Below are 17,422 nucleotides of genomic sequence, written 5' to 3'. Positions count from 1 at the left end.
TGTGGTTTAGCGATCTGCATTGGTCAGCTCTGCATACTTATATCAATTCTCAATAGAATGACTTTAAGAAAGCAGTATTCCTATCACACAGAAAGACTGGAATATACCATGTCACCAACAGGCTGCAGCAACAGAAATGTTCTGATCTTTCATTATTAATTAATTAATTAATTAATTCATAAATGTTTATTTTATGTAACAACTACAGAATCATTTGTGTTGTTAATTAACACTAAAAGTAGCCTCTTAAACTAGCAGATGCCTCACATCAAAGACACAGTTATTATGTTCAATTTCATGGAAGGAAGCTCGACCATGAATTCTCTCCAGACCGACCCGAAAAAAATATTTGGTTGTGAAACGTCAGATGAGACGAGTAAAGGAGTAAATTAAATAATGAATACTTTTATCCTAAAATTACATATCAATTAAAACAATCTGGAAGTACAAGAACGTATTCTTGCCATTGTTTCGTGTAATTGATAAATTAATATACTGTAGTTTCTAGACATGGGAAATCATAAGATTTTTTTGATACTAATGCTGCCATCAGTTCTGCATATCGGTATGATTCTTGTCAATTCCCTTACTGATACCTGATCACTTTTCTATGTGGAAAATAGGTCTTACCATCAATGCAACTGTTCTATTATTTGAGTCTGAACACCACTGTAATATGCTGTTTGGTTGGGAAACGGTGGCACTTGAAATTATAATTTTACAGACTGTCATCTACATTCCTGAGTAGAAGACAGTTGCTTTCTCAGAATAGACTAACCAAACACTGGCTGTTCACGTTTTCACGTCAACCACCGGAGTTCTCCTACAAACTTGGTCAACAGGAGAAGTTCATTTGTTTGAAATCTGCGACCTGACCACTAGATATCACTAAATCCTACACACAATATTTTGCAAATCACCAGTTTGCTCTTTGATTGTGATGTTCCACCTCGGGGAAGTAACATTAAAGGATGAAAGGCCTCACTATCTCCATTGGATCAGTGGATCTGCCCAGGGCCTACAAACAACAGCCACACTACCCCAATGCCGCCGCTGCTACCTCCTGTTTTGCGGCATGTCCTATTTACTTATTTATTCATCCCTCCTCCACCCAAGACTCACTTCTTATCTCACCCATTAAAATTAATCCTCATCTAAAAATATCTACTCTTGCTAGTCAGAGAGGAAGTAATCGAGGAGGAGATGGTCTCTCTAAATCTCCCTCCCTCTCACTGACGAGTGTTCAAGTTATCTGAGAAAGTGTTCTCAACCTCTGACGTAGGAAAATGACAAACACAACCTGTGTTTGTAAAACTGAGATCTTAATCACACACATCCATATTTTGTTTCCCACTGAGACCTGATTTGGATTGCATGTCTTCTTTAATGTTTGCTGTTTTGGAAATAGACTGTGGGTTTATTGACAGAGACGCTAACTGTTGAAGCCACATGCATGTTGTAATTTAGCTTTATTGTCCTATTTTTTCAGTAGTATGTATGAAATTACTAAAAGGCAGGAAAGAAAAACATGTTATTAGATAAAGAAAGCTTAGGACAGACATTTGAGAAGGGATGGTGTGTTCAGATGGTGATTTATAAACACATTTGAATTGTTGCAAAATAAATGTGGAAAACTATGGATGGCATTGAAATAAAAGAGTTCCACCTTAAGAAATATAATCTTACCATATTCTACATCTCCATCCTAATTGGTCAACTGATTGACGGTGAGCCGCTGATGTGCGTCATCCTCGGCTTTAAAGTTTTATACTGATAGTAACACATTGAGACAATGTGATCGCAGCGACCTATGAAGCTGCTCAGGTTGTATAAAAACTGTCCCTTCTTTGTGTGTGTGTGTGTGTGTGTGTGTGTGTGTGTGTGTGTGTGTGTGTGTGTGTGTGTGTGTGTGTGTGTGTGTGTGTGTCTGTGTGTGTGTGTGTGTGTGTGTGTGTGTGTGTGTGTGTGTGTGTGTGAGAGAGACCTTGTGATTATGCCCCAATGTGATGCTGCGGCCTGGCTGATTACCTGTCAGCAGGTTTTGTGCATCTGACACAAACGCACACATACACACACACACAAACACACACACAAATCCCCACCAAGCTACAGACAATACCCACTGAGCAGGTCACCACACTGTTGCAGGAAGCATATTGCTGTTTAAAAGGAGCAGACACACTCACATACAGATGCACACATAAATGGGCCCATGCGGGGTCTGAAACATAGATTGTCTATTAAGGAGTGTATTAGGAGAGCCCGGGGGTCTGGCATTGAGACAGTTTGTGTGCCATTAGTGGGGGATTTTATGTTGTTGTCTGGTGTCCAGTGATACTGTGAGTGAGAGTGTGAGTGAGAAAGCGCACGCACACACACACACACACACACACACACACACACACACACAAACACACACACACACACACACACACACACACACACACACACACACACACACACACACATAGACACACACTCACAGACACACACTCACACACACACACACACACAAACACACACACACACACACAAACACGCGCACACACACACACACACACACACACACACACACACACACACACACACACACACACACACACACACACACACACACACATAAACACACACTCACACATACAGACACAAACTGACACAAACATTCATCATTCAATGAACTCTCCAACATGGGAGAAGTATGCCAGCAGGAGACATATTTGGAGAAAATACTGATTCAGAGTCTGTCATTTTCCTGGTTGGTTTTCACAGACGAGCAGTGATCAAACAGTTCAGTGATTTGTCTCCTTGGACTGCATCTTTCTGGGACTGAAAACTGATTTGAAAGAGCTCTGTGACCCACACGAACACTCGTCTCTCATGATTGATTTCTATTTTGGTCCTCTTCATCTGCAACTTCATATCTCACCATGTGAGCATGTGTGACTTCAGCATGTGAGCATGTGTGACTCACTTGTCCCAGCAGTGCTGGGTTTGTGATGCGATGAGCTCAGTAAATAATGTTTTTTCCCTTGGAAATTAAAAGCAAGATTTTGGTTTCATAGAGCACGTATGAATTCATTAACACAGTTAACCAGAAATATTGGTGATTCATGGTATGCATGGCAACGTCACATTAGTGTAGCAGTAGGGTGGCTTAGTGAGCCGGGAGATTGTCATAAACCATAGGGCCTACTGTAGCTGAAGTGTCCAAGACTTTAACCTATGAGGGGTGGATTATTGTTATGTTGATAATATCAAATAATCATGTTTCATATGCTCTTGTATAACTTTTAGATACTTTCTTTAATGGGTTTCGTAACTTTAGGTACCATGTCTGCATTTCTCATCCAAGGGAGTTGAGCCAGAAAGATGCGCTTGTAGAGATGAGGAGTTGTGCCAAAAATTGTTCAAAACAGGTCCTTATAGAGTGCTGCAGGGGATAACATATCCCGCCAATGGGATTTTAGAAGTCGAAGGAGTTGGGTGATGCTGTTGAATGTGTGTTAGCATGTTTGATTTGTTTCCATTCACATCCCCTACAGCGGTGGCACATCGGCAACATACTGTCCTCATCTTATATACAACTCTCTCTGCGTTGCTGTTGTAGCTGTTGAGCCTGCAGGTCTTCAAACTACAGTACGTTGTTTCATTTGCACTCACCATAGTGACTGACTTCACTTAATGTCATGGGTGTGACTTGGCATTTGCATTTTGGTCAGTTGGTTCCACCTTACAGTACATGCATCAATCTACATACCATATGCAGATGCAATAATAGCACAGGCCACGCTTTTTAGCCATCCTGAAACAAGTTGCAGTTCATGAATTGAGTGGCGATCCTGAATTTCCCCTCCAGGATGAATAAAGTATAATTGATTGATTGATTGATTGATTGGTTGATTGATTGATTGATTGATTGATTGATTGATTGATTGATTGATCTGCAGCTGAACTTAATTCATTTTGTTTGCCAGAGACCATACATTGACAAGGAAAAGGCTGTGTAGGGATTGCCGATAAGGAGTTCTTGCAAGCTCTTGATGCTGAGTTTTACATTTAAATGTAGGTTGTGTCAAGTTACGTTAATTTCAATGTCTGAATTATTTTACATAACTTTACCTTTGGGCCACTGAAAAAGTACAAAATTTAGGGTGGCCCACAGGGCCAGTGCCTAAAAATATTAGCATATATTCCTGGATGTAGAAACTTGCCGCTGCCAGCTCAATTTCAAGCAGGAAAATTTTGAATTTAACACAATTTGTTCAATCATAGATTCTCTAGATTCTACTTTTTTGCAGGGAAAACAACATATTAGACACACATCATTGTTCCAAGCAGACTATATGTATATGTAAGATTTATTATCATCTACAAAGTCTCATCAGCCAAATCGAAATATTTTCTGATGAATTCACAGCATGTAAATCATAGGATACAACCATATTAATCATGCACTGAAGAACCAGCCTTCTGTCTCATGTAATCTTTAATAGTTTTTGTAAGTTGTAATAATATTAATAGTTGGTCAATCAGAGCTGTTGTAGAGGTGAGACTCAGGAAGTCTTCAGGAAGTCTTCAGGAAGTCTTCAGGAAGACGCTTTGTATCACTGAAGCGAAAGCATGAGGTCCTGCCAAACTTGCCTGGAGGACCTTTAGAAGTCAGGGCCCTCTTTCTTCAAGTTCTTGTAGTCTGTTTTGATGGCCACAAACTGTGTAAGGCAGGAGGAATACATTTAAATCTGTTTTGCTTAAATTAAACTAATCAGTGCTGTCTTAAGGAAAATGCATGGGGGGGTAGGAGTGAATGTTTTTTTCTCTCTAGTGAAAAGTGCAAACATAGACTTACACTCACCAAAACACACTTACTTACCATGATGCTTTTTAGTTCATTTACTTTCCAGATTTTGTCTTACTGAGCGCTGCAGGACAACGGTTTGAATACTCCATGCATGTGTATTCTGGCAGTAATTACTTTCTCGCAGTGTATTTTTCTGGATTGGTCTGCCGTTAAAACCCTCAGCTCCTCCCTGCTCCCTTTCCTCCTCTTCCCCACTTCTCCTCCTCATTACGATCATTGTTTGGACTTCAGTGGAATTTCGATGTGAGACCTTTGCCTTGCGATCGAGAATTAAACATGCCATGTCCTGACCTTTTTGTCTGCAGGGACTTGCATTCCACTGGAAAGCAGCGCAGCCTTGAAACACTAAGAAAGCGCTCTTTTCTTTGAAAAACACATCAGCTAGACCTCCTCTTCTGGGATCTGTCATTTGGTTGTTTTTCTGCTCTTATTTGGGGTCAGCGTTAATAATATTTTCATTAGTTTGTGTGAAGCTCTGGCCTTGTTCAAGAGGTAAGGCACATTATTACCAACCACTAAAAGCTCCCGGTCCCATCTGCCTTAATTTGTTTTTGAAAGACACTTTGCTTTCCTTTCGTTTGAACAAATGTGAGGAAAGCTAGCAAGCAGCCTTGTTTATCTGACATTTGTCAACACTGGTTGGTCCAGATCTATTCTGGTAGGTTTTTCAACTGTTGATGATAGATTAGAGATTTACAGTGACTCAAGGAAACGGTGCCATTCTAGAGTCGAGATTAGTTTTCTGGCAAACGTGATGGCTGGTTTGATCAGGCATGTAGTCATACAGTGTGTGATGTGGGAATGGTTACCTTGTACTGGTAGGTTGGGTCGAGTTTGTTCCAGGGCTCTGGGTTGTCCTTCTTGTTCCACAGACTGCAAATGTAGAATGATGCAGCCAGGAATGCAGAGTAAGGAGACGAAGAAGGAAGAAGGAAAAAGGAAGAAGGAAGAAGGAAGAAGGAAGAAGGAAGAAGGAAGAAGGAAGAGAAAAGACATGACATGAGGACAGGGATGAGCAGGTCATGCATTATGGAGGCAAATATAAAGAGCAGATGCAGATAAAAACAGAAGACTTTGAGAAGAGAGTTTAACAAATGGGAGGAAAAAGAAGAGAGAGGAACAGAAGGACAGAGACAAAATGAGATAAATACTTAGATGCTGGATGGAGACACAAGTTAGAAAAACACAGAGGTGATTATGAGATGAGGTGAACTGAGCCTAGTGACTTGGCAGTGCTCCTCTTCATTAACCAAAGTCTGGATTTCACAGCACTCTACTGCAACTGTCAGCCCCTCCTCCCCCATCGGGCCGCACGTCACGCCACCAAAGCACAAACAAAGAGACCAGGAGACTGATGTCAGAGTGGGAACGCCCCCCCCCCCCTCTCCATTGCCACAAACACTAGACAGTCTCAGAGAGAGAGAGAGAGAGAGAGGCAGCCACAGACCACAGCATTCATCATCAGCTGGTGATGAGGTCAGGCTTTTTGGATGACCCTTGGAACAAGTGGTTCTGTCTGATCCTAAATGGGACACGAACAGTACACATTAACTGTATGTGCGCAGTCCCTGAGTTCAGTGCAGATTCTGAGATATGACAGTTTAATACAGCCTGCTCTTTTTGTTATAAACTATTTTTCAACACATTTAAAAAGTGTTGTTTTGATTCTAGTATCAAATTCGGTGAACTGGATTGCAATAGAGTTCAGAATGATTGCATTTGATTAAATCTAAATTAAGTCCAAATCTTTTTCAATCACTTATTGGAATCTAATTGTTTCACTTTCAACATTTGTAATAGAGCCTAATTAAATCAAGTAGCTGGAATTATCAAATTATATTATCATATTGTTATGTATCAGAATAGTTCATATTAAGTGTTCATGTTAAAAACTAAAGACTCCACTCGCAAATACATTATTAGAAATGTGGTTGTGTTCTAATTTGCAAGCCATGCCTCCTTGAAACACATCAGACTACACTCATGGTACTCCAGTTGGCTTCGTGTTAGCGTTGCTAGTTCATCCATTTTGTTGTAGAGAGACCGTACATTTCCTATAACAACAGAGGGGAGACACGGCTTAAATCTTCTCCTCTCCATAAGCCCGTCCCGTCTCGACCCTCCGCTATTTCCCGACATTGCTTCCCATCTCTGCAGCCCGGTGTGTTTTTCTACAGAGTTTGTGTGGAATATGAGCTGGTCTGGCTGTTTTGCCAGCCGGCTGTTCTCCAGAGTAAACAAGGTAAGTGTGTCCCGGTGGAAGCGGCATTGATAAAAACAGCAAAAAAACAAACTTGAAAACTAGCAAGAGTAACCTCATTGTAGAGGGCAGAACTTCACAGAAGTTAGAGTAAAGAAACAAAATGAACAAAGAAGAATAAAAGTTAAGAAAGTTTTTAAAAAAGCGAACTCAAAGACCAGAGCAGTAACAGGCAGCGTGCAACATTCGCGCATGCGCACTATGCGTATGAACTAATGAAAGTGAACTTACTAATGAAAGAATGATTATTTCTGAGGTAGGGTATAAACTGCAAATTTGTGCATATTTCCTTGAAACTGAACATTATTTCTAACATATTTAGGTTTTTTTTTAAAGTTGTAATATGTAAGCCTTGAGATACTGTACGTCGTTTCTAGCGCCCACTTTGGCGAAAGATATAATTGCAGGCATACCTTTGGGATCTCATCTCCCATAGTGCCTTTCAAAATCGAACATTGTCGACCGTACCACGTCAGTAGATTTTTTAGCTTTCACCTGTGCTATGTGGTGTGATGCCTTCACATGCTCTACACTGATAGGAGGTCCGAAGAGAGAAGGGGAGCGACGTAAAAAGCGCCACTACTGTACACTGCATTGGATGTTAACGCAGGAAAGTTGCTACAGAAACACTTATTTCTTGGCAAAGCAGCAAATACAAGCAAGTAAGTTAAAACAATAATGATTGAGCATATGAGCTCAATCACCTTTGTTTTAACTTACTCTTTAATAGTTACTTTATATACAATTAACTAGATGAAAAGACTGCAGCTTTAAATAACAAAAGCAATACTTGAGCATGGCATGGTCTGTGTTCCTAGTTTGTAATTTACTTTTTTTTTTTTAAGGAAAATCAGCATATCTACATGTTCAGGCAGAATCTGATATCTTTGTATTCATAATGTTCCTGCCGTCAAACTGTTCACAGGGACAGAGGTTGAAATTCTTTATAGTCAACTACAGAAAATAGCATCATATATAATCATCAATGCACATCGTTATCTCATTGGCTCTTGCACTCGTTTTGGTGAGCGGGGCTGCAAATTGGCTTGTCAGTGTGGTTTGACCCACTGTGGTGTTGCTGCATCATGTTGGTTGAGCCCGTTTGTGTAGTTCAAAACTCTAGAGCAATATTTGCACGCTGTTTTTGTCTGGTCTGTTGTTGTCTTCTCACCTTCAGACTTAGGCAAGTCAAAATGCTGCCACACCTCTGATTTAAAACAGGCTTGTGCATCCTCAGTTTGTGTTATTCATCCATGATCTTCGCCTGCTTCACCCGTTGCCATCTCAGCATCATCGTCTACTAACGCAAGTGACATAAGATGTCAACAAGCAGAATCGCGATTTGTTTCATGTTTCACCGATATGAATGGTTACATATTTGTATTACAGATTCACTATTTTTGCGGAGTATCATTACATTCCTATTAATAAGAATCTGGAACGTGTCTAACTTTCATATTGCTATACTTGATGAAGTTTTTCATGAAAGCAATTAGTTCAATTAATGCTGTCATGAGCTATTAATTATATTCTTCTTTTCCTAAGATTTGGGTTCAGCTGACAATAACGGAAACACTAAAAATCAGTAAAAATCTCACAGTACCTAAAGCCAGTCGGAAGATTACTAGAATGGCTAAAGGATTAGACGACCATCTTACGTGACATGAGGTCCTCTTGCCAGGCGGATCAGGTAGAAAGTGGCCCCTGAGATGCCCAGAGTCAGGAAGAAAAATTGAGGGATTAACTGAGGAGAGGAGAGTAGGAATGCATTAGTCCCATACTACAAATATGTAGACAAACATATTCTATCAAGTGGTTGGCTGTGATATGTACCACTGAACATGCACCTGTGTGAAATACACATATACTGTACACACATGCACAGGTAATTGTTATTCCTGTTTTTCCTCTCCCTGCCCTCCTCCATATGCATGAGGCCCAGGCCATGTGTGAGGCAGCTCACTGTCAGCTTGGGTTAGACGGGCAAGGACGCGGTGTAAGAGACCGAGCTGCCGCATCTCTACGTGAGCCAGCCTCTCCTCCTCAACACTATACCTGTCAGACTGAGCGACAGTATCACACACACAAGCACAGACAAAAATTGAGAGTGAGGCATATGCATATGCATATACTAGTAGTCACACACACACCCACACAGTCTGAGTGCTCAAACACACAAGGACGAACGTGTGCACACCATGCACACAGATACACGTATTTGATGTGCTGAGCGGTGACAATGACAGGAATTAAAATAGGGAAGCACATTAGGGGGACAGGGGGATAATGTGATATGTCATCTTAAACACCTAAAGCTTAGCTGTGTCAATCCTCTCACCTCACAGCATCTATTCATCAACACTACACACTGCCATACATTTCCTGTCTACTTTGCTATGTGATACTCTATGTATGAGAGAGCGAGGGAGGAGAGAATCACACCACTGTCGAACAGCTGTTCTCATCCCACACAGATCTAGTCAAGCTGTAGAGAGATGACAGTTTGATCAGGTTGAACTGAAGGATGTCTCTACTCAGCTGCATCTAGACATCTGTCTTCTGTCTGATTGCACTACCACTTGCCTTGTTGTTGATTAGGAGAATGATAAAACTTTGATATTCACTACCCAAAAAAATGCAGTAGAGATGAGGAATATATCTCTCTTTCTGCTTCACACTCGAACCACTCAGCACACAACTGTTTAACAACTCAGAGTCAGAGCATGGACTTCAGACAGGGTCAGTGTTGTAAAGATACTCAATAAGGCTGCTACTATCATTTTCATTGCAGACTAGTCTGCAGATTATTTTCCAAATTAATGTTTTTGTATATTTAATATCAGAAAACAGTCAAATATTTGCCTGGGTCCAGACCTTGGTATCCGCCCAGTCCACAGAGTGTACTGATTTGTCTGGCATCGTGACTAAGGGGAACTAACGATTAGCCAGTCAGCGCCATGGGCTGGACTAACGTCATTGTCAAGCTGTGTGTTTACCTTGGTGTTTGCATAGACAGCAATCACTTGCCAATCACAACCAAGTTAGTTAAACGTGCTTATGTCATAGGCCCAGCTGTGCTCCTCTGTAGTCTACTCCGTTGCTACGGAGTCTATGGTCTCTACTGTCTAGCTGTTTAACAGTGGATAAACTGCTTTGAGCATCACAAACTTGATGAGTTGTTTCACTGTCAGAATCAGATTGATTCTGTCCAATAACATTTTGGAAAGTTTAGAAGAGCCACATGACATGGAATCATTTCTTTACCCCCAATCAAGTTGGCATTAACCTGACTGACCAGATGGTTTGTTTCACAGAACATTGTTAACCGTTTGAAAGAGGGCTGGCACTTTCAAAACATACCTGACAGGTGATTGGATGAACCATACGTCAAACAAACGCTTGCCGAAGTCAATCAAGAGACGAGAGAAAACACATTTCCCATCGAGAAAAGCTGTACTGTTCTCTTCTTTCAATGAAAAAAAAAAACTCTCTATAAAACTAGACTGCCATTGCAGCATTTTAGCTAACCTCTTTAAGCGCCATTGTTGTCGTCTTGCCCTGCTCTCCCCTCCCCCTTCAGTAGCCAGTAGCTCCACACAGGACACTCATTGGCCGGATGTCCTAGAGCCAAAACACAAATGCATTACTTGGAGCTTGACCATGCCCCAGGAAGTTCGCCAGACTTGGAAGCCTATTTGTCATAATGGCTGAACAGTGGTATTACAACAACTGGGTCTCTCACGTGATGACCTCTGGCCAAAATAATACCTTTTTACCATTGCCTGACATGGCGAAAGGCACATCTATAAATCTGTGGATACATTTTTTCGAACGTCACAACCCCCCGCAAAATGAGTCGCATTGACATCAGAATTTGATTAATTCGCACCAATAACATTTTTAAAATCTAGGAGATGATTAAATCATTCAAGTTAGCTGGAGCACTAAACAGGAGCTACCCGGCTTGCCCGGGGGAAGTCTCTGTTACACCTGCTTTATTGGCCACACACCCAGGTATTTTTACACGTGGAAATTGGAAAATGCTTCATGCGCCACTGAGCGATGCTCCACCTCAACGCTGTATCCAGTTCTCTTAATCATCCATGAGCCTGACAAGATGGATTTACATGTGACGTGAACAAGATTTTTGCGTGATCTCGTGTTAACGTGGAATTCTGCTGCTGGGCATGGTAAAGTTGGCATAGCGCTAAAATGGAAGTTCGCAGCTGGGGCCAGAAGTATCTTGTGATTGGTTAGGGAAAATCAAATCCCCCTCCCTCATGGAATCAGTTGGAGTGCAGCAATTTCAGACTGAAGATGGAAACAGAGTGAAACTAGTTGACAGTTCTGTCTGATATCAGACTAGTAACATATCAATTTCATAAAACCCAAAGTGAGACTTTTGAGATTTTTGTCCTAAATAAATGAAAAAATAAATACAATTATTGATATTTGTTTTTGAATTATATAATAATATATCATAATTAATAATTAATCGGATGATTGATGATTGATTAGCAGAGCTGTAGCTGTAGTCTACTGTCTTAGTCAAGTACTGTGCAGTGAGCTCACCCCGAATGGGTTTTACGTTTGCTTAATTCTCTACAAGTTGGTTCACTATGAACTTCTCAAGTTCAACTTCCCCAATTTAACCCTTAAGAAAAAGTTTACCATCCGCATCAAGTTTTCACTGCATACACACACATGCAAAAGTACACACACAAGTGAAAAAGACACTCAACAGCCACGCACACACAAACACACAGAAGCAGGTCAGCTTTGATCTCTCTCTCTCTCTCTCTCTCTCTCTCTCTCTCTCTCTCTCTCTCTATCTCTCTCTCTCTCTCTCTCTCTCTCTCTCTCTCTCTCTCTCTCTCTCTCTCTCACACACACACACACACAAAGCGAATAACCAAGACATGCCTGTGTTTTGGGAGCTGTCCACTCCCCAGTGCTGATATCTTCATACCGTGCCACAGTGGGTGTTTCACATTTTACCATTGAGCCTGACCGATATAGGAAGTGGTTTATACTCGCTGGGGTTCGATACTGTTGCTGCCCTTATTACTTTTCTGGTGCACTGCCAAACCAACCCTGTCAATCCAGGAATTTGGGTCACCCTCAGCACAGCTCTGAGGCAGCAGGAAAAAAACAAGCACAAACAGCTTGTTTCTTTCTTTTTCTTTCTTTCTTCGTTTTATCATGATGATAATAAAGCAAATTAGCATGCCAATGATACAAAGTCATTATGTTCAGTCACAGTACATTTTTGTATGATTCAGATGGTTAAAATGTATAATTATTATTTCTTAAATGTCATATGAAACACACAAATCTAAGCTCAAAGGTCCACTTACTAGCTTTCAGAGCATTCAGGGCTTGGCGATATTGCAAAAAATATTCTATCCTGACATATTTCTATATTCATATCCCTATAATGATACAATACATCACAATATAGCATGTTTTTGGTCTTTCAATAAATAATTTCAGAACTGATTACCTAAATATACAATTTGCAAAACCAATACCCAATATAAGGCCTTGTGTCTACATCACTATATGACAAAAAAAGATGGATATTAGTCATAGAATTAATCACAGAGCTCAATAGATGCATAAGTATGTTACAACCTACCCCAGGATGTTTCTTTGCATGTTCAAACATGGTCTTAATCATCTTTATTATTCTTCCAAAAGAAAAAGCAAATAAATCTACCAAATAAAAACTCAACTATGTAAAAAGGTAAACTGCCGGCTATCGTCTGACGAATGTATCCATGCGAATTAAAGAAAGAGCTGTTTATTAACTGAAGTATGAAGTACTTTGGCCAGTGCAGCAAAACCTGTTGCCAATCCCCTCGGCTCTGTCCCTCACCCTCCCTCCCATTGGATGAATGAGAGGGTCAGAGGGAAGAGGGAGAAGGCGGGAGAGAGAGTCAGACAGTCCTAATCCTCATAATCACATCTGTTGAGGACACTGTATGTTTCCACTGAGGCTCATTTGGTACACTGTGTCCTAAAGCGTTTTGTTATACAACAACAAAACTGCAGGAACTTAAAACCAAATTTTTACTGACACAGCAGATACAGACTGACATTTTCCAAACATTTTCTCCTAGAGGTGCAGCTTGCTCCTGTAATGGCTTCATGTTTAGATCTCAGATCCATTGTGATGGACAGTTCCAAGTTATATTGTCGTTTCTAAAATGACGAGCCATTGTTTTTATGGATAGACATCACTCTAAAAACTTTAAAATCACCCCTCAGTGGTCAATAAACATTGCTGCTTTTGCAGAGCATCTTAGACTTAGACTTAGACTAGAGTGTGTTGTTAAGTATGAAGAGGAAAGAAGTAGTAGCAGCATCCAATATGTCCCTCGGGTCGAAAACTTTGTTCCTACATGATGATGGCAATTGATTAGTAGGGGATGTAGCACCTGCAAACCTTTCAGGTTCCTTAAAAGCACTTTGCAACCTGATGTTATTAAGACCAAATGCCATGCTGTGAGATAATGCACAGGTCATTACTGTTTCTTACTTAAGTTAGTCTACCTATTGTGTTCTCACTATCTGTCATGCTTAAATGGATTGAGCAAAGTGATTGCATTTTTTTTATCCATCCTAGTGTCCGACTCAAGGGACACCAGTCGATCAGTCCACCACTTTGATTCAGACTGAAATATCTTACATTCTCATACAACTATTGGATGGACTTTTGGGAAATGTTTTATTTTGACAGTCAATGACCCCAGAAGATGGATCCCAATTACTTTGGTGATCTCCTGAATTACCCTCTAGATCAGGTCATTTTTTAAATTTCTACAGTACTTTGCATGCTAAGATATGTAACATAGTAAACATTACATCTGCTTAGCATCAACTTGTTTGCATTGTAATCGTGAGTATGTTAGCATGCTGACATAAGCATTTAAGTACAGCCACAGTTAACTTTTAAAGTTATCACAGAGTCATTTTGAGACATGACCTTGAAAAGTTATCTACTGAAATATACAAATGTTAAAAAAAAATTAATAATAACAATAATAATAAAACGGGACGCTGTTGTAACTTTTCAACTGACTGAATATTAAACTGTTATCTCCAGTAGCAGCCTTTGGGATAAATTATAACAAATCTTACTAATGTGTAGAGGCTAGCCTTCCACAGCCTGCACAACTTTTAACTTCTGCTTATTGCATAAAAGTTGTCCAATATTTGGGAGTGATTTATGCTAGGTTGCCTTCATCCTGCAGCCTTGTTAGTCACTATATGTTGTTTTACCTGACGTTTGTCAGTGGAAAGAATGCTATTTCTGTATACCACATGACAAAAGTAATGGGTGCCATTTTTCACCCGGCAAGGATAGAGAGATTGATGAAGGTTGATGGGTAAAGAAGGGTGTTCAACAAAAGAGGATGGGGGGATGAGATGCATTAAGACGAAAGAGGAGCAGGAAAAAGTCAATACATGCTCCCCCTCCCTCATCATTCTCCTCCATTGTTCCCCCTAACAGATTGCAGGCCAAGTGTTTAAAAGAAGAGGCAGAGTGCAATATCCAAATCTGTTTCCCCACTGGTGATGTAGCTAAAAGGAAGAGTGGCTTTAATGCAATTTTCCCTGAAAGAATGGATGCAGTACGTTGGGACTGTCTCAAGTCCTGACCCCGCCCCCACCCAAACCTCCAACACATTCATACACTTGCATACTGCATCTACAGTTTGAAAAAACTGTTACTTGACATCGTTCTTTATTGCATACAGCTGTAATCAATATTTTTGATATATATATTTTTTTCCTTTTATGATTTACTTTTCTTTACAATTAATATCCCAATCACTTTCAAGCTGCACTTATCAAAATGTTTATATTAACAATGAATCAAATGACAACAGTTTGTGTGATGTAAAAGGCGTAGCCTATAGTGAGAAACTGACTGAGAATAATCACCCAGCTCTACTGTCCCTCTCACCTTTACGGAGAATTTTAAAGGCTTCTAGCTCATCATCACTCTCACCTCTCCTCTAGGTCGCTCTACGTTTTTGGCACCAAAGCTCTAAAAACAGAATTTAGCTGTTTTAAGGAGCCAGGTGTTAGACCAAAACAAAGTTAAAAGAAGAGTAAATATTGTCCTTAAATTCATCAGATGGCCAGAAACATAATTACAAATTAATAATGCTGCTCCAAATCCGCAAGTTGCCATAAAGTCAATTACTGCAGGTTTAAAACATTTAGTAATGTACCTGTTTATTTGTATCTCTTCGTTATTTTTTTTCATTTTCTGTCTCCAACTATCCATCACACAGACATTCACACACACAAACACACACACACACACACACACACACAAACACACACACACACACACACACACACACACACACACACAAATATACACACTGGGATAAATACACAGCTCATCTACAGGTCATTCAACCTGCTGTAGAAATCCACTACATGACCCGACACACGCACCGATGACTCCTATACATTTTCAACAAGTTTTTCTTTCATTCCTTAGAGAGCGGTGAGTAGCCGAGAGTCCCCTCAGTGACACGACTTTGAAACATCCGGGGAATACAGCAGCGTTATCCAAACTCAGTCTGCCCCACTGTACAAATAACTGGTGACCCCACCAGAACAGCTTCAGAATTATAGATGGCTGTGTTACTTATTTTTCTCCTTGTGGATGTGGCTCACAGTCAGCACAGATTGAATGTGACTGTGTTTATTTTGAAATTTAACCTCTATTTCCACCTCAGACGAGAGAGTCCACTATAGCCTGATGTATGTAATTTACGTTGAATATACAAAATACTATGGACAGCTTCCTGATTTTAACTCGTAAGTTTTTATTTCAAATCTTCTATATATATATTTAATATATTTAGTGTAAATAAGAAACTGTGAACTGTGAATCAGTAAGAGACAATGTCTTTTAACCCGCACTAACCTCTTGAAAAGAATAATTGTTCCTAATTGTCTGTGTATCCAGTGTAGTACAAGTGTATTTTTCTTAAGTGGGCCCCAAAAGGAGGAGATGTCTCCTTGTCCTTTCACTACAGCAACATGATCTGTCTGGAGAAATTATGTATTGTAAGGTCATTGTTTTTTTACCTATAATATTACGTACTTAATGTCCCATAGCTGCGCTTAATTTCAGTATAGACTAGGGATGTACTGATACATCGATCTAGATTGATATACTGATATCTTCACTTTCTTTTTTTTTAAATAGAATAGTTCGTTTTTTATTTAAATGTCTGAAAGAGTTAGTAATGACATTGTCAAATCATATTTAGTTGCTTTTTGAGGGTTTAAATAAATGTCACTGATTGTGTTTAACGAGCATATGATACCATCTCATATTCATCACAGGACCATGAATTTAATTTAAATTGCATTAATGCAGACTTTGTGATATCAGCAGATATCATTGTTCAAATCAATAGAATATATATGATAAATCTTGTAATTTACTCCCCTAGTATAGACTAACAAAGTTTAGTTGTGAAGATTTTGCATCAAGCAGAATTGTACATTAAAGCAGGACAATAGAGGGTTCTGGGGTTTCTGCTGGTGTGGCTGCATTGTTCCATTCTTTATGTAAAACCTTTTTATCTCCCCAGTCTGTAGCTGTCAGTCTGGAGTATATACTACTCAATAAATGTTACACATTGTTTATGTAGAAAATGAAAAAACATGATCATATTTCCAAAATACAAAACTTGTCCTGGAATGAACATGGTTTAATATTACTTTTCATGTTTTATTCAGGTTTGGTCTGAAGTCAATAACCTCCCACTGAGCGTGATAGTTAGGTACCAATTTAAACATCTGTGGACACATATTGTATAGAATATTTTGAATTACTGCGTGGAACAACAATATGATAAATAACATGTAGAGGGCAATGCAAACTCTCCAGTTGGTTTTACCTCAGAAACAAAGACTGCAGGGTGTAAACAGAGCATAAAAGTCAGTGTGCAGAGTGAGGGCCTCTTAATAGAACACCAGACCAGTGCAGTGGGATGTGATGGGCTTATCATGCACTACATTAGAACTGGCTTATGTTAGTGTTGAATAATAAAAACTTGCAGTGCGGAAAGAAAAATGCACAAAGATATATTTGAGCTAATACAGTAATGTCACTTTGACTTTTTGTTTTCTCCAACTGTAAAAAAACCACTTTTTTTTCATTTCAGTTTCTCAAATGTGATGATTTGTTGTTTTTCTTTGTGAATGTAAACTAAATATGATTAGGATTTTGGATAAAACAAGCAATTTGAATGTGTCATTGGTTG

The 17,422-nt window shown here is 39.7% G+C and overlaps 1 protein-coding gene across 1 annotated transcript; it reads right to left on the bottom strand.

The window, feature by feature from the left end:
- Positions 1–4,652: 4,652 nt before the first annotated feature.
- On the bottom strand, positions 4,653–12,798 carry LOC310966140 (cytochrome c oxidase subunit NDUFA4; the record flags this gene model as incomplete). Its single annotated transcript, XM_083939965.1, has 4 exons — positions 4,653–4,709; positions 5,668–5,731; positions 8,777–8,862; positions 12,757–12,798. 4 exons carry the CDS (start codon positions 12,796–12,798, stop codon positions 4,653–4,655), a joined length of 249 nt encoding a protein of 82 aa, XP_083796091.1.
- Positions 12,799–17,422: the final 4,624 nt, after the last annotated feature.

The sequence above is a fragment of the Echiichthys vipera genome, assembly GCF_963691815.1.
Source record: "Echiichthys vipera genome assembly, chromosome: X".
NCBI classification, from domain to species: domain Eukaryota; kingdom Metazoa; phylum Chordata; class Actinopteri; order Perciformes; family Trachinidae; genus Echiichthys; species Echiichthys vipera.
The sequence above is the reverse complement of the archived record's forward strand: the minus strand, read 5'-3'. Positions and strand labels throughout refer to the sequence as shown.